General features: G+C 39.7%; 3 protein-coding genes across 4 annotated transcripts in view; all 3 read left to right on the forward strand.

The window, feature by feature from the left end:
- Positions 1–9,344, forward strand: part of LOC138618091 (heterogeneous nuclear ribonucleoprotein C) — a 39,316-nt gene extending 29,972 nt beyond the window's left edge. The window contains exons 3-7 of one of the 2 annotated variants that reach the window (XM_069693597.1): positions 814–864; positions 4,356–4,525; positions 5,978–6,091; positions 7,419–7,709; positions 8,057–9,344. In XM_069693597.1, the coding sequence (XP_069549698.1) occupies positions 814–864; positions 4,356–4,525; positions 5,978–6,091; positions 7,419–7,669 (586 nt within the window). In that variant the 3' untranslated portion in view covers positions 7,670–7,709; positions 8,057–9,344. The remainder of the gene's footprint in view (positions 1–813; positions 865–4,355; positions 4,526–5,977; positions 6,092–7,418; positions 7,710–8,056) is intronic. The other variant, XM_069693598.1, reaches the window with a different exon arrangement.
- A 1,406-nt stretch (positions 9,345–10,750) lies between these two features.
- Positions 10,751–13,076, forward strand: uraha (urate (5-hydroxyiso-) hydrolase a). Its single transcript, XM_069693599.1, has 5 exons — positions 10,751–11,163; positions 11,907–12,046; positions 12,117–12,252; positions 12,471–12,630; positions 12,851–13,076. The coding sequence occupies exons 1-4, from the start codon at positions 11,110–11,112 to the stop codon at positions 12,558–12,560; spliced, it is 420 nt and encodes a 139-aa protein (XP_069549700.1). The 5' UTR covers positions 10,751–11,109; the 3' UTR covers positions 12,561–12,630; positions 12,851–13,076.
- A 246-nt stretch (positions 13,077–13,322) lies between these two features.
- On the forward strand, positions 13,323–16,632 carry pdcd5 (programmed cell death 5). The gene is made up of 6 exons (XM_069693600.1): positions 13,323–13,532; positions 14,899–14,936; positions 15,263–15,324; positions 15,410–15,501; positions 15,593–15,664; positions 15,748–16,632. The coding sequence occupies exons 1-6, from the start codon at positions 13,467–13,469 to the stop codon at positions 15,793–15,795; spliced, it is 378 nt and encodes a 125-aa protein (XP_069549701.1). The 5' UTR covers positions 13,323–13,466; the 3' UTR covers positions 15,796–16,632.
- The last annotated feature ends 208 nt before the right edge of the window (positions 16,633–16,840 follow it).

Consider the following 16,840-nt stretch of genomic DNA (forward strand, 5'->3'; position numbering starts at 1 on the left):
CCACTGCCCAGAATTGACAAAAAAAATAATCCCATATTACATGTTTCGAAACATTATGATGTATTGATTCAATGTACATGAGGTGACTAGAATTAAACTTTGAGAAAGAATGAGAAAGAAATGTATGAGGTCAGTTCAAACAAAGAAAGAATGATGGATAAAAAAATTTTTTTAAAAAGTGACAAAGATGCATAGAGGGGAGTGTCAGCGAGCAAGACAAAGAGACAGAGGGAGGGTGAGCAACATGGAGGGATTATTCACGACTCTGTGCAGGGATTAGCGAGGAATGCTGAGGTCTGACACACCAGAATTTGATCTTGCTCTGGCTTAGTGTCACTTTTCTCTCCTCCACTTCCTGCTGCCTGTTCCGCAGGTACGCACCAGCTACCATTCCATATAAGTTCACTCCTGTCACATCACTCACTTGCCTCTGAATCTCTCTCTGTCTCTGTCTCACTCTCACACATGCCTCACATTTTACCTCACCAAACTCAGACATCGAGGTGTTCAGTAGGCGGTACAGTTAGAATACGATCCAATATGGATTTTCCACCTTCCATGCTGCAGCAGAACAAATCCAATGTTTTTTTCTGGCTGGCTGAGGATCATGAACACTGTATTCTTTCCAGATGAAGTGATTGTACCATACATCTCTGCCGAGACCCACATATTTACACACTGCCAACCTAACCAAGCGTACTGTGTGTAAAGTGAAATATGTGATCGCTCCGGTAAAAGCGCATCATGTAGTTCTGACAAACACTTTACCAACCACCTTCTCTGCCTGTGACTCTCTCTCCATCTCTCTTGCAGATCTGAGTTCGACCTGGACTATGACAGCTACCACGAGGACTGCTATGACAGGTATTGTCGTGAAAGCCACGCAGCTCACACACCTTATTGCTTGTCTGTGTGTCACATGAGACTAAAGGAAGAGGCTAAAGAGGATTCTGCATCCTGGCTGTCTCCAATAGTCTCCCCATCACTGTCTGCCACACAGCTGTCTGTCATTCTGCCTTTGCATACTGTCTAGCCTGTTACTGCTCAACGGCCAAGAGCCGGCAGTCACACTGACACACCTGTACACATAGAAATATGTGACCAGATAATCTCAAATATACATTTCTGCATATTTACCCAATTGCACACTTAAATGCACCCAAGTTGTGGGTTTGTTATGTGCAGTCCCATTTACATTGAAGATCTAAGACACAGTCTGAGAAATATAATTTGCATAAACCGCACCGCTCCAAGGTGTGGAAGTCTTGTTGAACTTCAGATGCAATATATTAAGTCTTTCTTGCGTGACATAGCACAAAGTGACCCTAACGTGTTGTGTCTCAGTAAGGTGTTTGGACACGACAAGAAAACAGCAGCTTCAGTGCTGCTTGGCTCGGTTTTTCCACTTTAGAGCGCTTCTGCAGAAATGATGACCCCTGATGAAAACAAATAACTGTTTCATTTTCTGGTGTCTTCACTTTTAATGGAATTCAGGGCATTAGACAAATTTAGTATCGAAACAAGATAGAAAAGAAAACATTTCACTGAAGGCCTAGGAAAGCTAAAACTCTTCACTTTTAATTGACTATAATTTAAATAAAAGGACTTTTTTTCTGTTATTAAGACTAAGATTTAAACAAAAATCACTGTCAAACATGGCAGTCTCTGTTATTAAATATCAAAAGTTTCAGGCACTTTTCGTTTAAGTTCTCCATCTTATATTTGCTGTTTGTTAGCTGCCAGAGCAGGTTGACAACAACCGTAAAGTTAAATGACGACTCTCGCTAAAATCAAGTAAATTCAGGATATGTTCATATTGTTAACACTTGACTTGGCAGTTAGTTTATATTGTGTGTTGGTACTGTAAGGGCAGTGGTTAGGCAGACAAGGTAGTTAGCCGAGGTCTCCTCAGGGTGGCTCTGTGTTATTGGGCATCCTCTGAAATTGCTCTGGGACCTTCCTACCTCTCACAGGCCTCATTCATAAACACTCCACTCAGCAGATCTGAATATAAGAAGGCAGTCACACTGCAGTCACATCACACGCAAACACACACACACACACTCAGAATATACAGCACACCTCGTTCTTTTGCTTTTCTCGCACATTTCAATGCTCAATTGCTCTGAGTATTAACTGTCATCTTTTCTTTGTTATATTTTTTCATTTGGTTTTCCTGGCTCTGCATTTTTCTGTCTTTGCTCAGGGGGGAACACTCACTGCTGATTTTCAATTTGTTTTTAACACAGTGCATGATTATTCCCGATGCTGTTGGCTAGCGCTACTGACAGGTGTGTGTGTGTGTGTGTGTGTGTGTGTGTGTGTGTGTGTGTGTGTGTGTGTGTGTGTGTGTGTGTGTGTGTGTGTGTGTGTGTGTGTGTGTGTGTGTGTGTGTGTGTGTGTGTGTGTGTGTGTGTGTGTGTGTGTGTGTGTGTGTGTGTGTGTGTGTGTGTGTGGGGGGGGGTTATTTATGTGTGTATACACATGTTTGCCTCTGGGTTTGAGTGCGTGGGGACTGTGTGTGTGTGTGTGTGTGTGTGTGTGTGTGTGTGTGTGTGTGTGTGTGTGTGTGTGTGTGTGTGTGTGTGTGTGTGTGTGTGTGTGTGTGTGTGTGTGTGTGTGTGTGTGTGTGTGTGTGTGTGTGTGTGTGTGTGTGTTTTAGTATCTGTGTTTGTTGTTTGTGCACATCAATATGTGAGAAATGACTGTTTTTGTCCTCTTGTGCAAACACGAAGTAAAGTGTCTTTCAACACACAGATAACAGCTCGAGCTGACAAAGCTGCTTTCCGCGTGGGGTCTAATCCACAGAGACAAACACACTCACACACACGTTTCTGTAATCCTCACTCGTCTACCGTCTCTCATTGTCTGAGCTTTCATTCTGTGAGATGACACTTCAAAGCCGGTGTAACAACACATTGTCTATCTGCCCCTGCAAACCTCTAAAAGACTTTAAATTCCCGTAAGTCTTTGGTCTCCGTGTCTCCCCACACGGACAATGCTCAAAGCCTCTAATCTCACACACTTATGGTGGCCTAATACACTTCATCCTTATGTGGCATTGTGATGTGCATGTGTCTTTGTGTTTCCTGTGCTAAGAACACTGTCTGTGCAGAAATCTCTATCAAATAGAGGGGCTTCACAGAATATTCCAGAGAAGAAAACAATATAGACAAATTTTCAGGAAGCCAGGCTATGTCTGTCTGACTGACTGGCTAACTCAATCGGTAAATCTACATTACCGCCCAACTCCCAATCCTTGCAGCTGACAGCTTGTCTCCCTGTTGTTGGCCTGTTATATACAACAGAGGAGCTTTTCTCTCTCCTGGCTTTGCAGAAACCATTTAAGCAGTTCTCAGACTGTCGTTGATCCAGAAATATCCAAACTGTGACAAGATCCAGTTGGATTGCTGTTACTCTGCAGAATTATAACGTGTCTCACATTATTCTAAATTTGTGATCTAATTTGTAGCTCTTTTGGTTGTTGTTGCTGTTATTTTTACTAAGCCACATCTATAGCTGGTACAACAACAGAGAAACATGGTAAAAACCATTCTTAGATTTTTCTTTCTCTATAGTTCCAACGCTTCCTGCAGGTTTGCCCAGTGATGATTGGTCAGTTTTGATCCTGTAAGTGTGTTTCACCTGGTCACTGGGTCAGTGAGAGTTGAGGTCATTCTCTTTTCAATCACAACATCATTTCTATTTCTGCTGAAACACGCATGCACACAGACACAGTGTTGTTTCTGTAACCACAATAGAGGTTGACTGTGATACACCCCCTGTCACCAGCACTACGAGCCCGGCGGGGAGCTATTGATTGGCCCTGACAGAACCAATTACATTCAGTGACAGATAGAGACATGAAGTTGTCCACAGTAGGAGGCGAGAGCAAGAGTTAGACAGTTTCACTCTCTCTGTCTTGAAAATAAAAGACAAAGAAACATAGAATATATACTAAACATCCATATTCATCTATAAAATGCTTGAACTGCCATTTTCCCTCAAGTCTTTCTTTCAATTTTTCTTTTCCCACCTTGTACGATCCCATTCTATTCTTGATGCTATAGTGCTTCTATAGTATCTGAGTTTTGGTACTTTATGGATGCTGAAACTTTTTCTTTGGATACGTTGGATGCTTTTCATCTCCCCGCTCAATTTATTCATTTTGACCAGTATGTGACTAAATATTTGTTTCCAGCTCCTTGTCTTTCATTAGGATTTCAGATAGGCACTTTTGCAGAAAAATTGCACAAATACACAGACAACATTCCCACAAATACAACAGAAGCACATCTAGCAGACTACAGTGGATAAAGAGTTATTTTTGTGAACTGTATCTTCTTAATTTGCAGGGTGTATGACTACCAGCGTGTGCCAGCATCCCTCTCTCCGCTACCCCTGGGACCCAGTCTGGCCAAGCGTTCCCGTTCCTCCTCCTACTCCTCCGGGCACAGACGCAGTCGAGACAGAACCCACTCCAAAAGCTCCAGAGCCCACTCCACTAGTTCAACCACAGCCAAGTGTGAGTAATTTGAATGGGCTGCAACTGAGATTAAATATCACTTAAGCTTCCCAAAACTGTTTGGTAAAAAGTATATCTGTCTTGATTGTGATTCTAGGCCTTAAAGGAAGGTTGTATTAGATACTGCAGGTTCTCACTGTTCCCTAAAACTCTGGCAAATGGAATGGTCAGCCTGTCTGCATTTAAAATTGAATGCTTAATATGATAAATACATCTGACAAAAAGCAGCCATGCAGTGCCTGATGCTGATTTTATTTAACAAATGGTGCAGTGGGCAAAAAGAGCTGCATTCAAGTCAAGATTGTATGACACCAAATACTTGGGCCGGAGTCAGAAACACATGCGTCTGCCTAGTCTGGGTCTTGCTCCAAACTGGACAACCATTGTCCCCACCAACTCCATCTAAGTGACACACTCCCACTGGCCAGCTCTGAGGGCTGTTAGACTTTACATTGGGCTTTGTGTGGATGCTGTGCTGGTGATCCTGGCTTGCCACTTTAACCTCGGCACGGTGCAGCAGCTTTGCCTTGGTCTCCCTCCATGTGCATTGGACATATAAGTCTTAAACCAGGGGATTAAATGTCCCCTAGTTGTTGCCAGTGCTGGATCAGCGACTTTTCCTGTGGAAATTTGCTCAATTGAGTCAGGCTTAATAGAAGAGACATGCATGCATATCTGCATTTGCAGAGCAGCCAATAGGAAAGCCCTTTCTCTGAAATGACCTGTGATTGGCCTAAAGTTTTCATCATGGGATAGATTTTCTAGAGCCTGAATACACAACCAAGGAGAGGCAGCCACATGTTCTCTGACTTAAATTGTAGTATGCTGAAACATTGTTATGGAATTTTTACAGTCACATTAATCCCTCAATCCTCTCTTATAATTTACGAGTTATACAAGAGGATTAATATTTACTTACCTTAATAATACCTCTCCCGTGTATGCTACATATGCACCTGGAGCTTGAGATGATTACCTTAGCTTAGCATAAAGGCTACACTTCCAGTCTTATTGTATAGAAATAACACCAGGAAGTCCCTGCTTCTGAACAAAAAATAGTGGTGCTTATAACATTTTGCAAAACCACAATTTACCTAATGAAAAATATGTAACATATTCCTTCAAGAGCTTTAGACATGCTGCCAGATTTGGTTACCGTTGGACAAATCAAGTCTAGCTGCCTCCCCTGTCTACAATCTTTATGCTAAAATAATCTACAAACAGTGGCTTCATATTTGCTGTACAGACATAAGCGCGGATATGTTTATTTCCAAAAATATTAATGAAACTATTGGTGCTGAACTAATAGCGGGTATTTATATTGTTCCAGTGTTTCTACTCATTTCACGTATTAGCTGGATAAGCCTACATTTAAAACTCTCCCTAAAGATATGTTCAGCTTGTGTATTTCCTGATGTCACACACATTCTTTCTCGCTTTCTTTCTCTGCAGTGGGGATGGAGGAGTTGCAGGTGATTAAAAAGGAGCTGACTCTGATAAAGACACAGATTGATGGGCTGCTTGACAGTCTTGACAGGATGGACACACAGAGGAATGACCACAAAGGTGAGAGACTCATTCAGAAAGACAGTGGAGGGAGGAAGGTCTAAAATTGAATGATAGATAATCTATTGGCACATCAAAATCCCTTTTAAGGTGGACTCCGGCAATATGCCACTCTCAGATTTCTGTTTGATTAGCTCCTCCAGTCACAATCCCAATCAAAATGATTCAGGGTCTGTGCTGAAGGGAAACTGGGAGATGGGATGGGAACACATGGATGGATGGAGCCACTATCTGACGAATCAATTATTTTCCTCCAGTCAGGACTTTTTTTAAAAGTTGAACCGAGAATGATACCAGGTTGTGTGTGTGTGTGTGTGTGTGTGTGTGTGTGTGTGTGTGTGTGTGTGTGTGTGTGTGTGTGTGTGTGTGTGTGTGTGTGTGTGTGTGTGTGTGTGTGTGTGTGTGTGTGTGTGTGTGTGTGTGTGTGTGTGTGTGTGTGTGTGTGTGTGTAAGTTTCAGTATCTCTGTTCGTTGTTTGTGCACTAGTAACTGACTGATGAGGCTTCAGAAAATAGCAGCAGCTCACTATACATCGGTAAGTGGTGTTGCTGCCCTCATGTGGACGTCGGATCGTAACTGCGCCTGCCAACAAGAGTAACAGTCGAGGGAACGATCAGGACAAAGCTTCATTATCCTGTTTTAACTGCAGACATAATTAAACTGATCATAAAGAGATACACAGTTTACACCACTGGTTTGGTGCAGACCTGCGATCCCTCAGACACTGCTACACTAAAATGTTCTTGACTAGAGACAGTGCTTTAACCTTGAATCTTGAAGTCATTATCATAACATCAGATTGAACATATATACAGTGTGCAAAAAAAAAAAAAAGTCTTGGGCCAATGCAGTACAGCAGCTCTGGATGTACACCTGCAGAAATGTATGTGTGTGTGTGTGTGTGTGTGTGTGTGTGTGTGTGTGTGTGTGTGTGTGTGTGTGTGTGTGTGTGTGTGTGTGTGTGTGTGTGTGTGTGTGTGTGTGTGTGTGTGTGTGTGTGTGTGTGTGTGTGTGTGTGTGTTTATCTGCTTTGAATGACCTTGGGCGATTGATAGCTCTCATCTTCATATTCATTTATTTCCGGCGCTACTTGATTCCCCTGTCTGTCACTATCTAGCCCTGCTGTCTGTCACTATCCTCTCACTATCTCCACATCCGTCCTTCATCGTGTCACTCCCACTCTTGTTTTCTGCTCGTCATCTATAGTACAAAGTCACTGGAGTGCCTTTGACCCAGAGAAAACTTCACAGTCCCGTCCAAACCTAAGCTCGCATAAACCTGTTTTCTCTAATCTCCATGTGTGCATCTGTTTATTCTTGTGTTTCAGGGTCTCCTCTGAGAGAGGACAGTCCAGTTGGCTCACCATACGCTGTGTCAGCCAGCAGCCCAGAGCATTCCCTCTCCTCCCTCTCCCCTCCTAGCTCCCGCCATCGAATCCACAGGGAGAGCCCCAACCTGAGGGAGCCAGATGATGACCACCACACGGTAAATGCACCTGAAGATATTGTGCATCCTTTCAGGAAAGAAAAGAAAAGAAAAAAGTGCAACACAGAAGGACAGCCCTCTTGGTTTAATTAACCAAATTGGTTTCTGAAGATATAAAGACTCAAGACCAAGGGTAAAAAACTTTTTTTTCATAATTTGTCTGAAGCAGTAGTATTTTGTTTGTCCGGATTTTGTGGATGAAGTTTTACAACATATATTAAAAAAACAGTAATAATAGCGGAAAAATATCTTAATCGAGGGAAACATTGCTTTAGCTTGAAACTCACACAAACAACACAATCAAATGTTTCTGTCTTGTGAGGTGCGAGGACACGAAACAACTATGCTACTGTGGAATCAAATTATACTTGCACAATGAAATTTGACTGGGTCATTCAGAGCTGGCAGTTAATGAAATGCATCTTTGTTTTTCTCTCACCTTCCTGTCTCACTGTCTGTCTCCCTGTTTGTCTGTCACAGATGAGCAACCACAGCTCTGACCCAGAGGAGGAAATATGAAAGAGGAATATGAGAAAGCGTAAAAGACGTGGACTAAGTGCCAAACATGGAGGAAGAGAACATAAACCATCGAGCTAACACCCACATCAGCGGCTCAACAAAGGGTGTACATATCAGATAACCTAATACATTTATCACAGCAGCTTGATTTCTGTGATCATGAGCCAGAAACACTGAGGTGACTTATAAAAAAAACATTCATCTGATTGACATGTATTTGTTTGGTTAGCCTGAGAGAATGAGAGAGAGAGAGAAAGTGATCCAATTGAGAGAGTAATTATAAAGAACAGCTGGAGGCAGAGATATGAATTTAAATTACCTACTTGAGATTAACCTATTCTATTATATGAGTGGATTCAAATGAACAGCAATACTCCAGTAATAGTCATAATATTGTGGCATTAATCGCTATTAAGTGAAGCAATATAATTCTCTGATTAAGACATTATGTAACAAGCTTACGACTTTATCTTAATCTCATTAAAGGTTTCTGCTGAAAACAGGCAACATGTGTAAGCCAGCACTCACGGTAATGATTTATATACAGTGTTTATATGAGTGTTTCTGCTACTTCAACAGTTTCTCCCAAGAAACAACCATGTGATCCAACGAAGAAAAATCAAAGCGTTTACTCTTCTCTTTTAGAATTCTGTTATGAGGGGCCTTTACATTGACAATAAATAACAGAACCAGAAATATTACAGAAGCATGGGCTGTCATGAACCATGTAAATATCAACTTAAAATGCACGGTTATGTTCAGAATAAGACTACAACTGGAATATTGCGCTCACGTGCAGTAAAATTATAGTCCACTCTATCTCAAAGTAGTTTGTAATGCACACACTCTCAAATGAGATCTTTCAAGAACTTTTTGTGGACACTCCGCTCACAGTCTTTCTTTATTGTGTATCTCAAAGATATCGAAATTTCGCCCGATAATTAGAGAAAAAGAGAGTACAGGTTTGTTTTCTGCTTATAAGTATCAATATGCTACAACGTACTTTAGACAGCGTAACTCTCTGAAAGGCATGTTAGACTTGTCCAACCTTAAGAAATACAAGGATTTTCTCTGCTTTAAGTGTATTAGAGGAATGTTCTAACTCTCTTCCGCTATGTATTTGGCACTTTAGGCTGTGCAAAGGCCCAGGTCAGTGTGTAATACTGTATCATTGTATACTTTACTGTAATTGTTTAGCTCTCTGATTTTAATCTTGCTTTAGGATTTCTCGTGTTTCTTTTTTTTTTTTTTAAGAAAATAATGATGTTATGATAATTCTTATGGTGTTACATGTTTTGTTTGCATTCTTAAGATAAGCCAAGTGGAAATACTCATTGTCACAGTAGTAAAAGTATTTTCATATTGAGTATAAATGCAGTTCATGGTGGTGTGTTTTTATTCTAAAAAACCAAGACAGAAACGGAGGAGAAAAGTGGAAGACAAACAAGTGTTAAAAAAAAAACACTTGTGCTGTTTCATCTGATGTTTATTAATTATAGAATTATTGGGTCCATACCATAATCCATACAGAACTGCATAACAAAGCTGGTAAATTGATATCTCCTTGCTTGCATAGAGTTGGAGTGGATCATCATGTGATCACATCTTTTTGAACCCACAACATCTCTTTCCTTTAGTGCTCAGAAGGTTTAACCAAAGGTCAGTCTGACCCTCAGAAGATTGTGCACAGAAGCATTCACAATGCGTGTGTTGCTCTGAGGGCAGCTGTGTGTCATCCCGAACATGATATACAAACGAGACTCAGACTGCAAAATTTTACAACCAGAGCAAGTTGACCATGCGTCACTGAAGAGACAACATGTAAAAAAGGGTAATAATCCAGCAACACGGCATCTATGCAGTCCAGAAAAAGACAAAAATCTGTTTAATCTTTCCAGTCTGTTGTATCATTAGCAGCTCACGGTCCTCCTGATTTACTACACTTTAACAATATTAGGCTCATTTTGCACAAGTCTGAAAAAAAGGCAAAATTACACCAGCAGCCTCTTCTCCACCAGCTACCTCTCCTCCACCTGCTGCCTCTCTGAAGAACCAGCTTGCCCTGAGAGAGATAAATGAGAGAGAAGAGGACAGATTTACAGAGCTGAGATACCAAGGCCACACGGGGAGAAAAAATAGCCAATACTAGCTCTCAATTTGATTTAGGCTATCGTAATCTTTGACCTTTAATTTTTTATCAATAATGCGACTGATAAGAACTAAGGAGAGAAACAACCCAAACATGGAAGATTCACGTTGTTGGTTGTTCAGAACATTCCCGTTCAATAAATCATATTCGGAGAGCAGGTGGCCACATTTTCTGGCCTCTTTGTTTTCTGTCATCCTCAAAATTATAATCATTTTTCCTCATAATTTGATCAGCGATGCACATCAGGCACATTGCTGTCATGGAATTAGATATCAGCATGTGCTGAGCACTAGAGTTTAATACAGTAGAATCAGTGAGAATCAGAAGAAACCACTGCATTGCTCAACAATCACCATTATTAAATTTGACAGAGCTGTGCATGTTGTCAACGTTTAACTCCAGCAGATCCTTGATATTTCAAAATTTTACAGATGGATTTGATTTTCATTTGAATTGGTGGTTTGAGGTCAGGTGAGGTCCAGTGAGAGTACAGTCAGTGAATTAATTTGAGCAATTCAAGCAAGAACTTTCAGGCTGGGCATTAAGGGTTCATTAACCCTAAAATCAAACATACTAATGTTGTTGCTTTTAATACCATTAATTGTGCTGATCTGCATTGGTCTGAGCCCCACAGCAACTCACTTTGATCATCCATTTCCACTAAGTTCAAAGTGCTGAATACAAAAGGGGCTCTTGCACAACCAGTTTTCTGTTGACAAAAAGATAAGCACACGTGCACTGAATGTCATACTGAATAGGACAGTGTGCAGAACTTCATACCAAACTGATGCGGTTAAATAAACCATAAAATTACATTTCTTGGTTAAGACTGCTGGTCCATTTTGGATTTTATTCATCAGTGCACATGAGTGCGTCCAGGCTGCAGCAACTGAAAGGTCATATTTTGCCTGAAAATAAGGTAAGCACAAAATTTACCAAAAATATTTAACAGAAATGGAGGGTTTTTGATTAAACAAATGTAAATGTAAAGTGATATTGCATTTTGTTATTTACAATTGTGGATTGTACCATAGACTGTATATTCTTAACTCGGGTTGAAGTGACAAAAGCAGTTAAATGAGAGGAAATATCTTGTTATTTGATTTTCCTACAAATGTATATATAAAATTACAACTTGCTTATTTAATTTTCTAGTTTCTTCCAATATCTTAAAGTCAATAAATGACCACCAAACAATAGAAATTAGTTTTCTGGTGTTCTGAAGCAGGATTTTTACTCTGCATTCGCAACCGCCACATATTACTTCAAAACTGTATTTTTCTCTGGTACATTTCAGGGTTGCCTCTTTAAATGACAAACTTTCATTACTCATACAGGAAGCAGAAAGCACTTTAGTCAAATGTACACAGGCTACATCAAAATATCCTCCAATGCCAAATTTGAGCTTAGATTTTGACAAGGTGATTGCCTGAAAACTTTGATAGAAGGGTCATATGTACATGTGAAATGAGATGTTAAAATGGTGTCAAAACTGCCAAAGATAATTAAACATTGTGTGAATTCAATGTTGCTGTTGTTGGAAAAATTTGACCTGCAGAAATATGCCAGAATAAGTCATTTTGAGTTTGGATGTCATATTTTTTATGTGATTGTTCCAAATTAAAGCTGATCAATTTAAAGTGTTGCTTCCTTGTTCTTAAGACCACATCAATGGCAGGCTCACCTAGTCCTCTGACCACCCACGTGCTGAACACTGCAATGGGTGTCCCTGGGTCAAACATGCCCCTCAGCCTTCATCGACAGGACCCCTCCACTGATGCCTGGAATTTGATAACCATGGGGTAACAACCTGAAAAAACGGACAGCCGAGTTCAATTGTTTGTGAAGCTCAAACTTATGTTATCTCAACAGGACCACTAATAATGATGGACGTTGCCCAGGACTTATTACAAAACCATTGTTTACACCAGGTGTGTACAAAGTGCGTTTTGAGACTGGGCAGTACTGGGCGAGTATAGGAGAGAGCTCCTTTTACCCATATGTTGAGGTGAGAAATTACTTTAAGCGGTTTGTGTTGACATCTTACCATCCCCAGATTTCATTCTGAGGTGCACTGTTGCTTTATTTTCTGGTAGCCTCTCAACATTTCTGTAACTAAATCAGAAGATTTGTGTCCTTATTTAACCTGTTGTATGCACATGAGGCAAACAATCTTGACTATCAATCTTGTAGTTGTTGATGTCTTTAAATTTTGTTCTGTTCCAGATTGTCTTCTCTATAAATGACCCTGGCCAGAAGTACCATGTCCCTCTGCTTCTGAGTCGTTTTTCTTACAGTACGTACAGAGGGAGCTAGAGATCATGTGTGATGAACCTCCAGAGGCGACCTCCATCTATAAGCTGTCTAAGAGGCAGGGCAACTCTCTCTCTCTCTCTCTCTCTCTCTCTCTCTCTCTCTCTCTCTCTCTCTCTCTCTCTCTCTCTCTCTCTCTCTCTCTCTCTCTCTCTCTCTCTCTCTCTCTCTCTCTCTCTCTCTCTCTCTCTCTCTCTCTCTCTCTCTCTCTCTCTCTCTCTCTCTCTCTCTCTCTCTCTCTCTCTCTCTCTCTCTCTCTCTCTCTCTCTCTCTCTCTCTCTCTCTCTCTCCACCAAGAACTTTCATGGCAGTACCAGCTGGACTGTCACACATATTCACAAGGCCCAAAACTCCATTTGAATGTTTCTTGTTTAAGTAATGATGTAATTATCAACATAGGCTACCTTTTTCTGAAATGTAACCATTTTGTAAATCATGTGCTCTGTACTTTACCATATTATAACATATTGCAAACTGTTATTCTAAGGTGTACAATATCGTAATTATTAAATAAGGTCTCTGTCCAAAACATCAGAAGTCTTTTTATATTTTACACAAAGTGAAACTGACAAAAATTGGTATTTTGTACATATAAATAAATTATATTAAGCTACATATAGCCTACTATGTCCAGGAATAGAAACATCAAATGAATATTTTCCTCATATTCCCCCGTCACATTTTCAAGTCCTCTGGTCCATTGACAGTAACGCTCCTATGAGATCCAAGTTCTGTGTTCGATTGCTTTAGCCTGAGCGTCGGATCGGTTATTTCGAAATTGACTTCTCTCCCCTGAGCTGCGTAGGGCCTTGCCTCTCACAGGACTTCTTCAGTGTGCATCTTAAATTCAGCTTTCTCATCCCGTTTTCACGTTTTAAGTATATATTCTTTAAAAAAAAAATTAAAACAATGGCGGACGACGAATTGGAGAAAATTAGGCAGCAGAGAATGGCGGAGCTGCAGGCAAAGCACGGGGTAAGGACTGTGAGCTGGGAAGCGTGTTCGCGGCGGCCTTTATAAGGAGATGCTGACTTCAGGATGTTAATAGCAAGTGTCGCTAAACCAAACAGCACAGCCGAGTTTAACTAGTTTAAGTGTCACTCAGAGGAAACACACAACTCACTCTTGGTGTAAATGAAGCCTAATGATCTCCGTAGACTGATAAATCACTCTTAGCTCTTTAGCTTTGTGTTGACACTAGTCATCGCACACCCCTCTGGTTCAACGTTAACTGATTAAAACATTGTTGGAGTTATAAAGAATGTCTGCTAACCTGATTTTAATTGGACAGTGGACTGGTGGGTTTGGTTAGATTTATTTTTTTTCTTTAAAGTTAGAATTAAATATCACCACCAAGTGTGAGCTGTTTCATGAAGAGTTAACTGAACAATAAGTTTGTTGTCTGCACATAATGAATATTGATACTGAAACTGTATCGCCATTAAATATCTTACAATCCAACGCGTGCTGACAGGTTTATTTAGTAATTCTCCAATAGCCCATGTAATACATACTGTATGTGTACTTCTCAGTACCAAATTATTGTAACTAAACTAAGGAATTGTTTTTCCTAAAATGTCTGTTAACGGTATATGCGTCTGTTAAAGAACAAATATCAGACAATATTTGAAATCACCTCTATTTTTGTATCACTAAGTGTCTCAGAAATCCTGTTTCGGTTGGGCTCAGGGTTGCTGATACCCTTTTTTTTTTTTAAATGTTATTTACCACAAGTGATATTGACGATGATAACGTGATTCACAGAAACAAGTAATACATTATTAAAGATCCACCAGATAGATTAATATAAATAGATACAAACAGTTGAAAAAATAAATCGGTTGATAAAAGTGAGTCTTAAGAAGAGATTTGATAGAAATCTGCACATTAAAGGAAAGATCTGATCTTGGTTAAATGTTGCAGTTGAGCGAAACAGAAGTACAACATATTGGTCAGCTGAGTATCAAAGGACAACTCAGAGTCAAAAATGACCCCTCAGTTGAACACCCTTATCTACTGCCTGGATACTAACTAAATAGCAAGTGATCAGGTGCACCGAATCTGATCTTCATCCATGTTTAACAAATATTACAGTTTGAAATTTGGCTACGGAAATCTCAGGCTCATTAAATCATCTGATCTTTTATCAAGCGAGGTGCTAAGACACTCATTTTGACAGTTATGAAGCCAGTTTTGCCAAGTTTTTGTCATTATGGAAGTTATGGGACTCTTGGCCAATATGAAATCTTGAACCTTATTAGACTATAGATCCTAAAGTTAGTGAAATGTGGAAACACATGTTGTATTTGACGGTGCTGTCTCACCTATTGTATTATTTCAGGAGTCCAATAATCAGCAAGGAGAGGAGGCCAAACAAAGGTAAGAGGTGTAATTCTTTTAAAAGCTAATAAGTATAGCGACTGAATTTTAGTTATCTACAGTACCTACATACATAACTATTTCTTTATTTCTCAAACAAATACACTCTGAAGAGCATCTGTGTACTAATTTATCTGCAAACTGTTGAGATTATTATTCTTAACGAATACATTTGAAAACTAAATTATTATTACTATACATATTAAACTTATTAGTAAAGCTGTGGGACCAAGCAAATGTTCTGATGGCTTGACAGTTTAATTTTCCTTTTAATGGTCTCTGTCAGTGGAACAATTGTGGTAATTATGCTCACATTTTATTCACAGAGACACAGATATGAGGAACTCTATATTGGCTCAAGTTCTGGACCAGTCTGCCCGTGCCAGATGTAAGTGTGCTCACAGAGTGATCTTTTAACCTACTGAAAATTCCCTTTGGAAGTTAATGAGGTTTTCTTATTTTCTTTTTTTCAGTGAGCAATCTTGGTTTGGTGAAGCCAGAGAAAGCAAGTGCAGTCGAGAACTATCTCATTCAAATGGCTCGTTTTGGAAAGTTAGGTGGAAAGGTAAACAAATAACCTTCGATGGTTGAAGCACTTTTTGTTGATATTCTTTCACATCCCAGCAGCGAAATAAACAGAATTTCATGTTTTTCAGATTTCAGAGTCAGGCTTGATCGAGATCTTAGAAAAAGTCAGTCAGCAAACGGACAAAAAGATGACCGTCAAAGTAAGTTCCACTGAAAATGTACACGCGTGATTTATTTTCAGTCACTTGTCCTTATAGCATTTCTAAACCCCTGTGTCTGGCAGTTCAACAGACGGAAGGTGATGGACTCAGATGATGAGGACGATAACTAACATGAAACAGGAGCCCTGGACTGAGCCAAGAAATCTGGAGTTGATATGCATTACTGGGACTCTGATAGCACTTGACTAGTGTGTTCCTGTTAGTTAAATCCTGGGATGTCACACTGGCTTCTTTGTGTCTTTGGACACTACGTACCAAGACAGAAGAACAAGGCCATGAGGTTAATGTTGCAGCAGAAGTGGTGGGGGGTAGAAATCACACCGTTTAAAGAAGATTTTCTTTCGCCACCTCTTTTCAAACAAGTTTCTACAAATTTGTTCTGCTTTTGTTGTACTCCTGACAGCTCATGACACTGTTCGACTCCTCTTGTCCTTCTTAGTAGTTACTTTTTTTTTTTTCACTATTGTTGGTGTTTGTTCTTCAAGAAGCTAGGCAAAATGCGAAACACTTGAATTTTATCTAGACTATTCTTTGAATACATTACTTTGTTTTCTATTCATGGTTGACATCCTATTAGTTTTGGAGGTTGGTGCTGGAAATTTTCATGTTGCTTACAAAGGTTTACATAAATATATATTTTAAAAAAAAAAGCCTTAAATTTGAATGTTTGTTTTTCTAACAAACCATTTCTAAAATAATCCTTGATCATAAGAGTGTTCAACCCCTATGAAAGAGTTCAATTTGGGATTTTACACATCTCATATTTTATTGAGTTGAATAGAGAAAACTGCAGCATCAATAGACAGCATCCGCACCGCCGTTCTGTATGGATGGTTCACTATTATTTGCAGAAAAAGTTCACATTTTGAATTTCATTTCAGAAACAAGAGTTAACAGATTGCCAAATGTATCCAACTACTTTTCAAATAAAAAGCATGAAAGAGGAATGGCATCACATATATAATTTTATCTCTATAGAATTCTTTGTTATGGTCAGTACCACGAGAGCTAATAAGCAAATATATAGGAATGAGGCATCGTTGCATATCCAAAGGGACACATCGAGAGAGACGTCTCATTCTGCAAGAAAAGGAGTAACTATATGGTTCAAAACTTGGTGTAACTCCTGTTGTGAAATTTTGAAGATCCTTTGAA

The sequence above is a fragment of the Brachyistius frenatus genome, unplaced genomic scaffold, assembly GCF_029030835.1.
Source record: "Brachyistius frenatus isolate BFR_SWC_R1_liver_20210118 unplaced genomic scaffold, ASM2903083v1 Contig_15, whole genome shotgun sequence".
NCBI lineage: Eukaryota > Metazoa > Chordata > Actinopteri > Embiotocidae > Brachyistius > Brachyistius frenatus.

What these genes read in the sequence shown, in the direction of transcription:
- uraha (XM_069693599.1), top strand. Translation starts at nt 11,110, where the DNA reads ATGAGTGCGTCCAGGCTGCAGCAACTGAAAGGTCATATTTTGCCTGAA. An exon ending in ATATTTTGCCTGAAAATAAG is followed by an intron (nt 11,164 to 11,906) that starts GTAAGCACAAAA and finishes CTTGTTCTTAAG; the next exon opens with ACCACATCAATGGCAGGCTC. An exon ending in TGGAATTTGATAACCATGGG is followed by an intron (nt 12,047 to 12,116) that starts GTAACAACCTGA and finishes TTATCTCAACAG; the next exon opens with GACCACTAATAATGATGGAC.
- pdcd5 (XM_069693600.1), top strand. Translation starts at nt 13,467, where the DNA reads ATGGCGGACGACGAATTGGAGAAAATTAGGCAGCAGAGAATGGCGGAG. An exon ending in AGCTGCAGGCAAAGCACGGG is followed by an intron (nt 13,533 to 14,898) that starts GTAAGGACTGTG and finishes GTATTATTTCAG; the next exon opens with GAGTCCAATAATCAGCAAGG. An exon ending in CCAGTCTGCCCGTGCCAGAT is followed by an intron (nt 15,325 to 15,409) that starts GTAAGTGTGCTC and finishes TCTTTTTTTCAG; the next exon opens with TGAGCAATCTTGGTTTGGTG.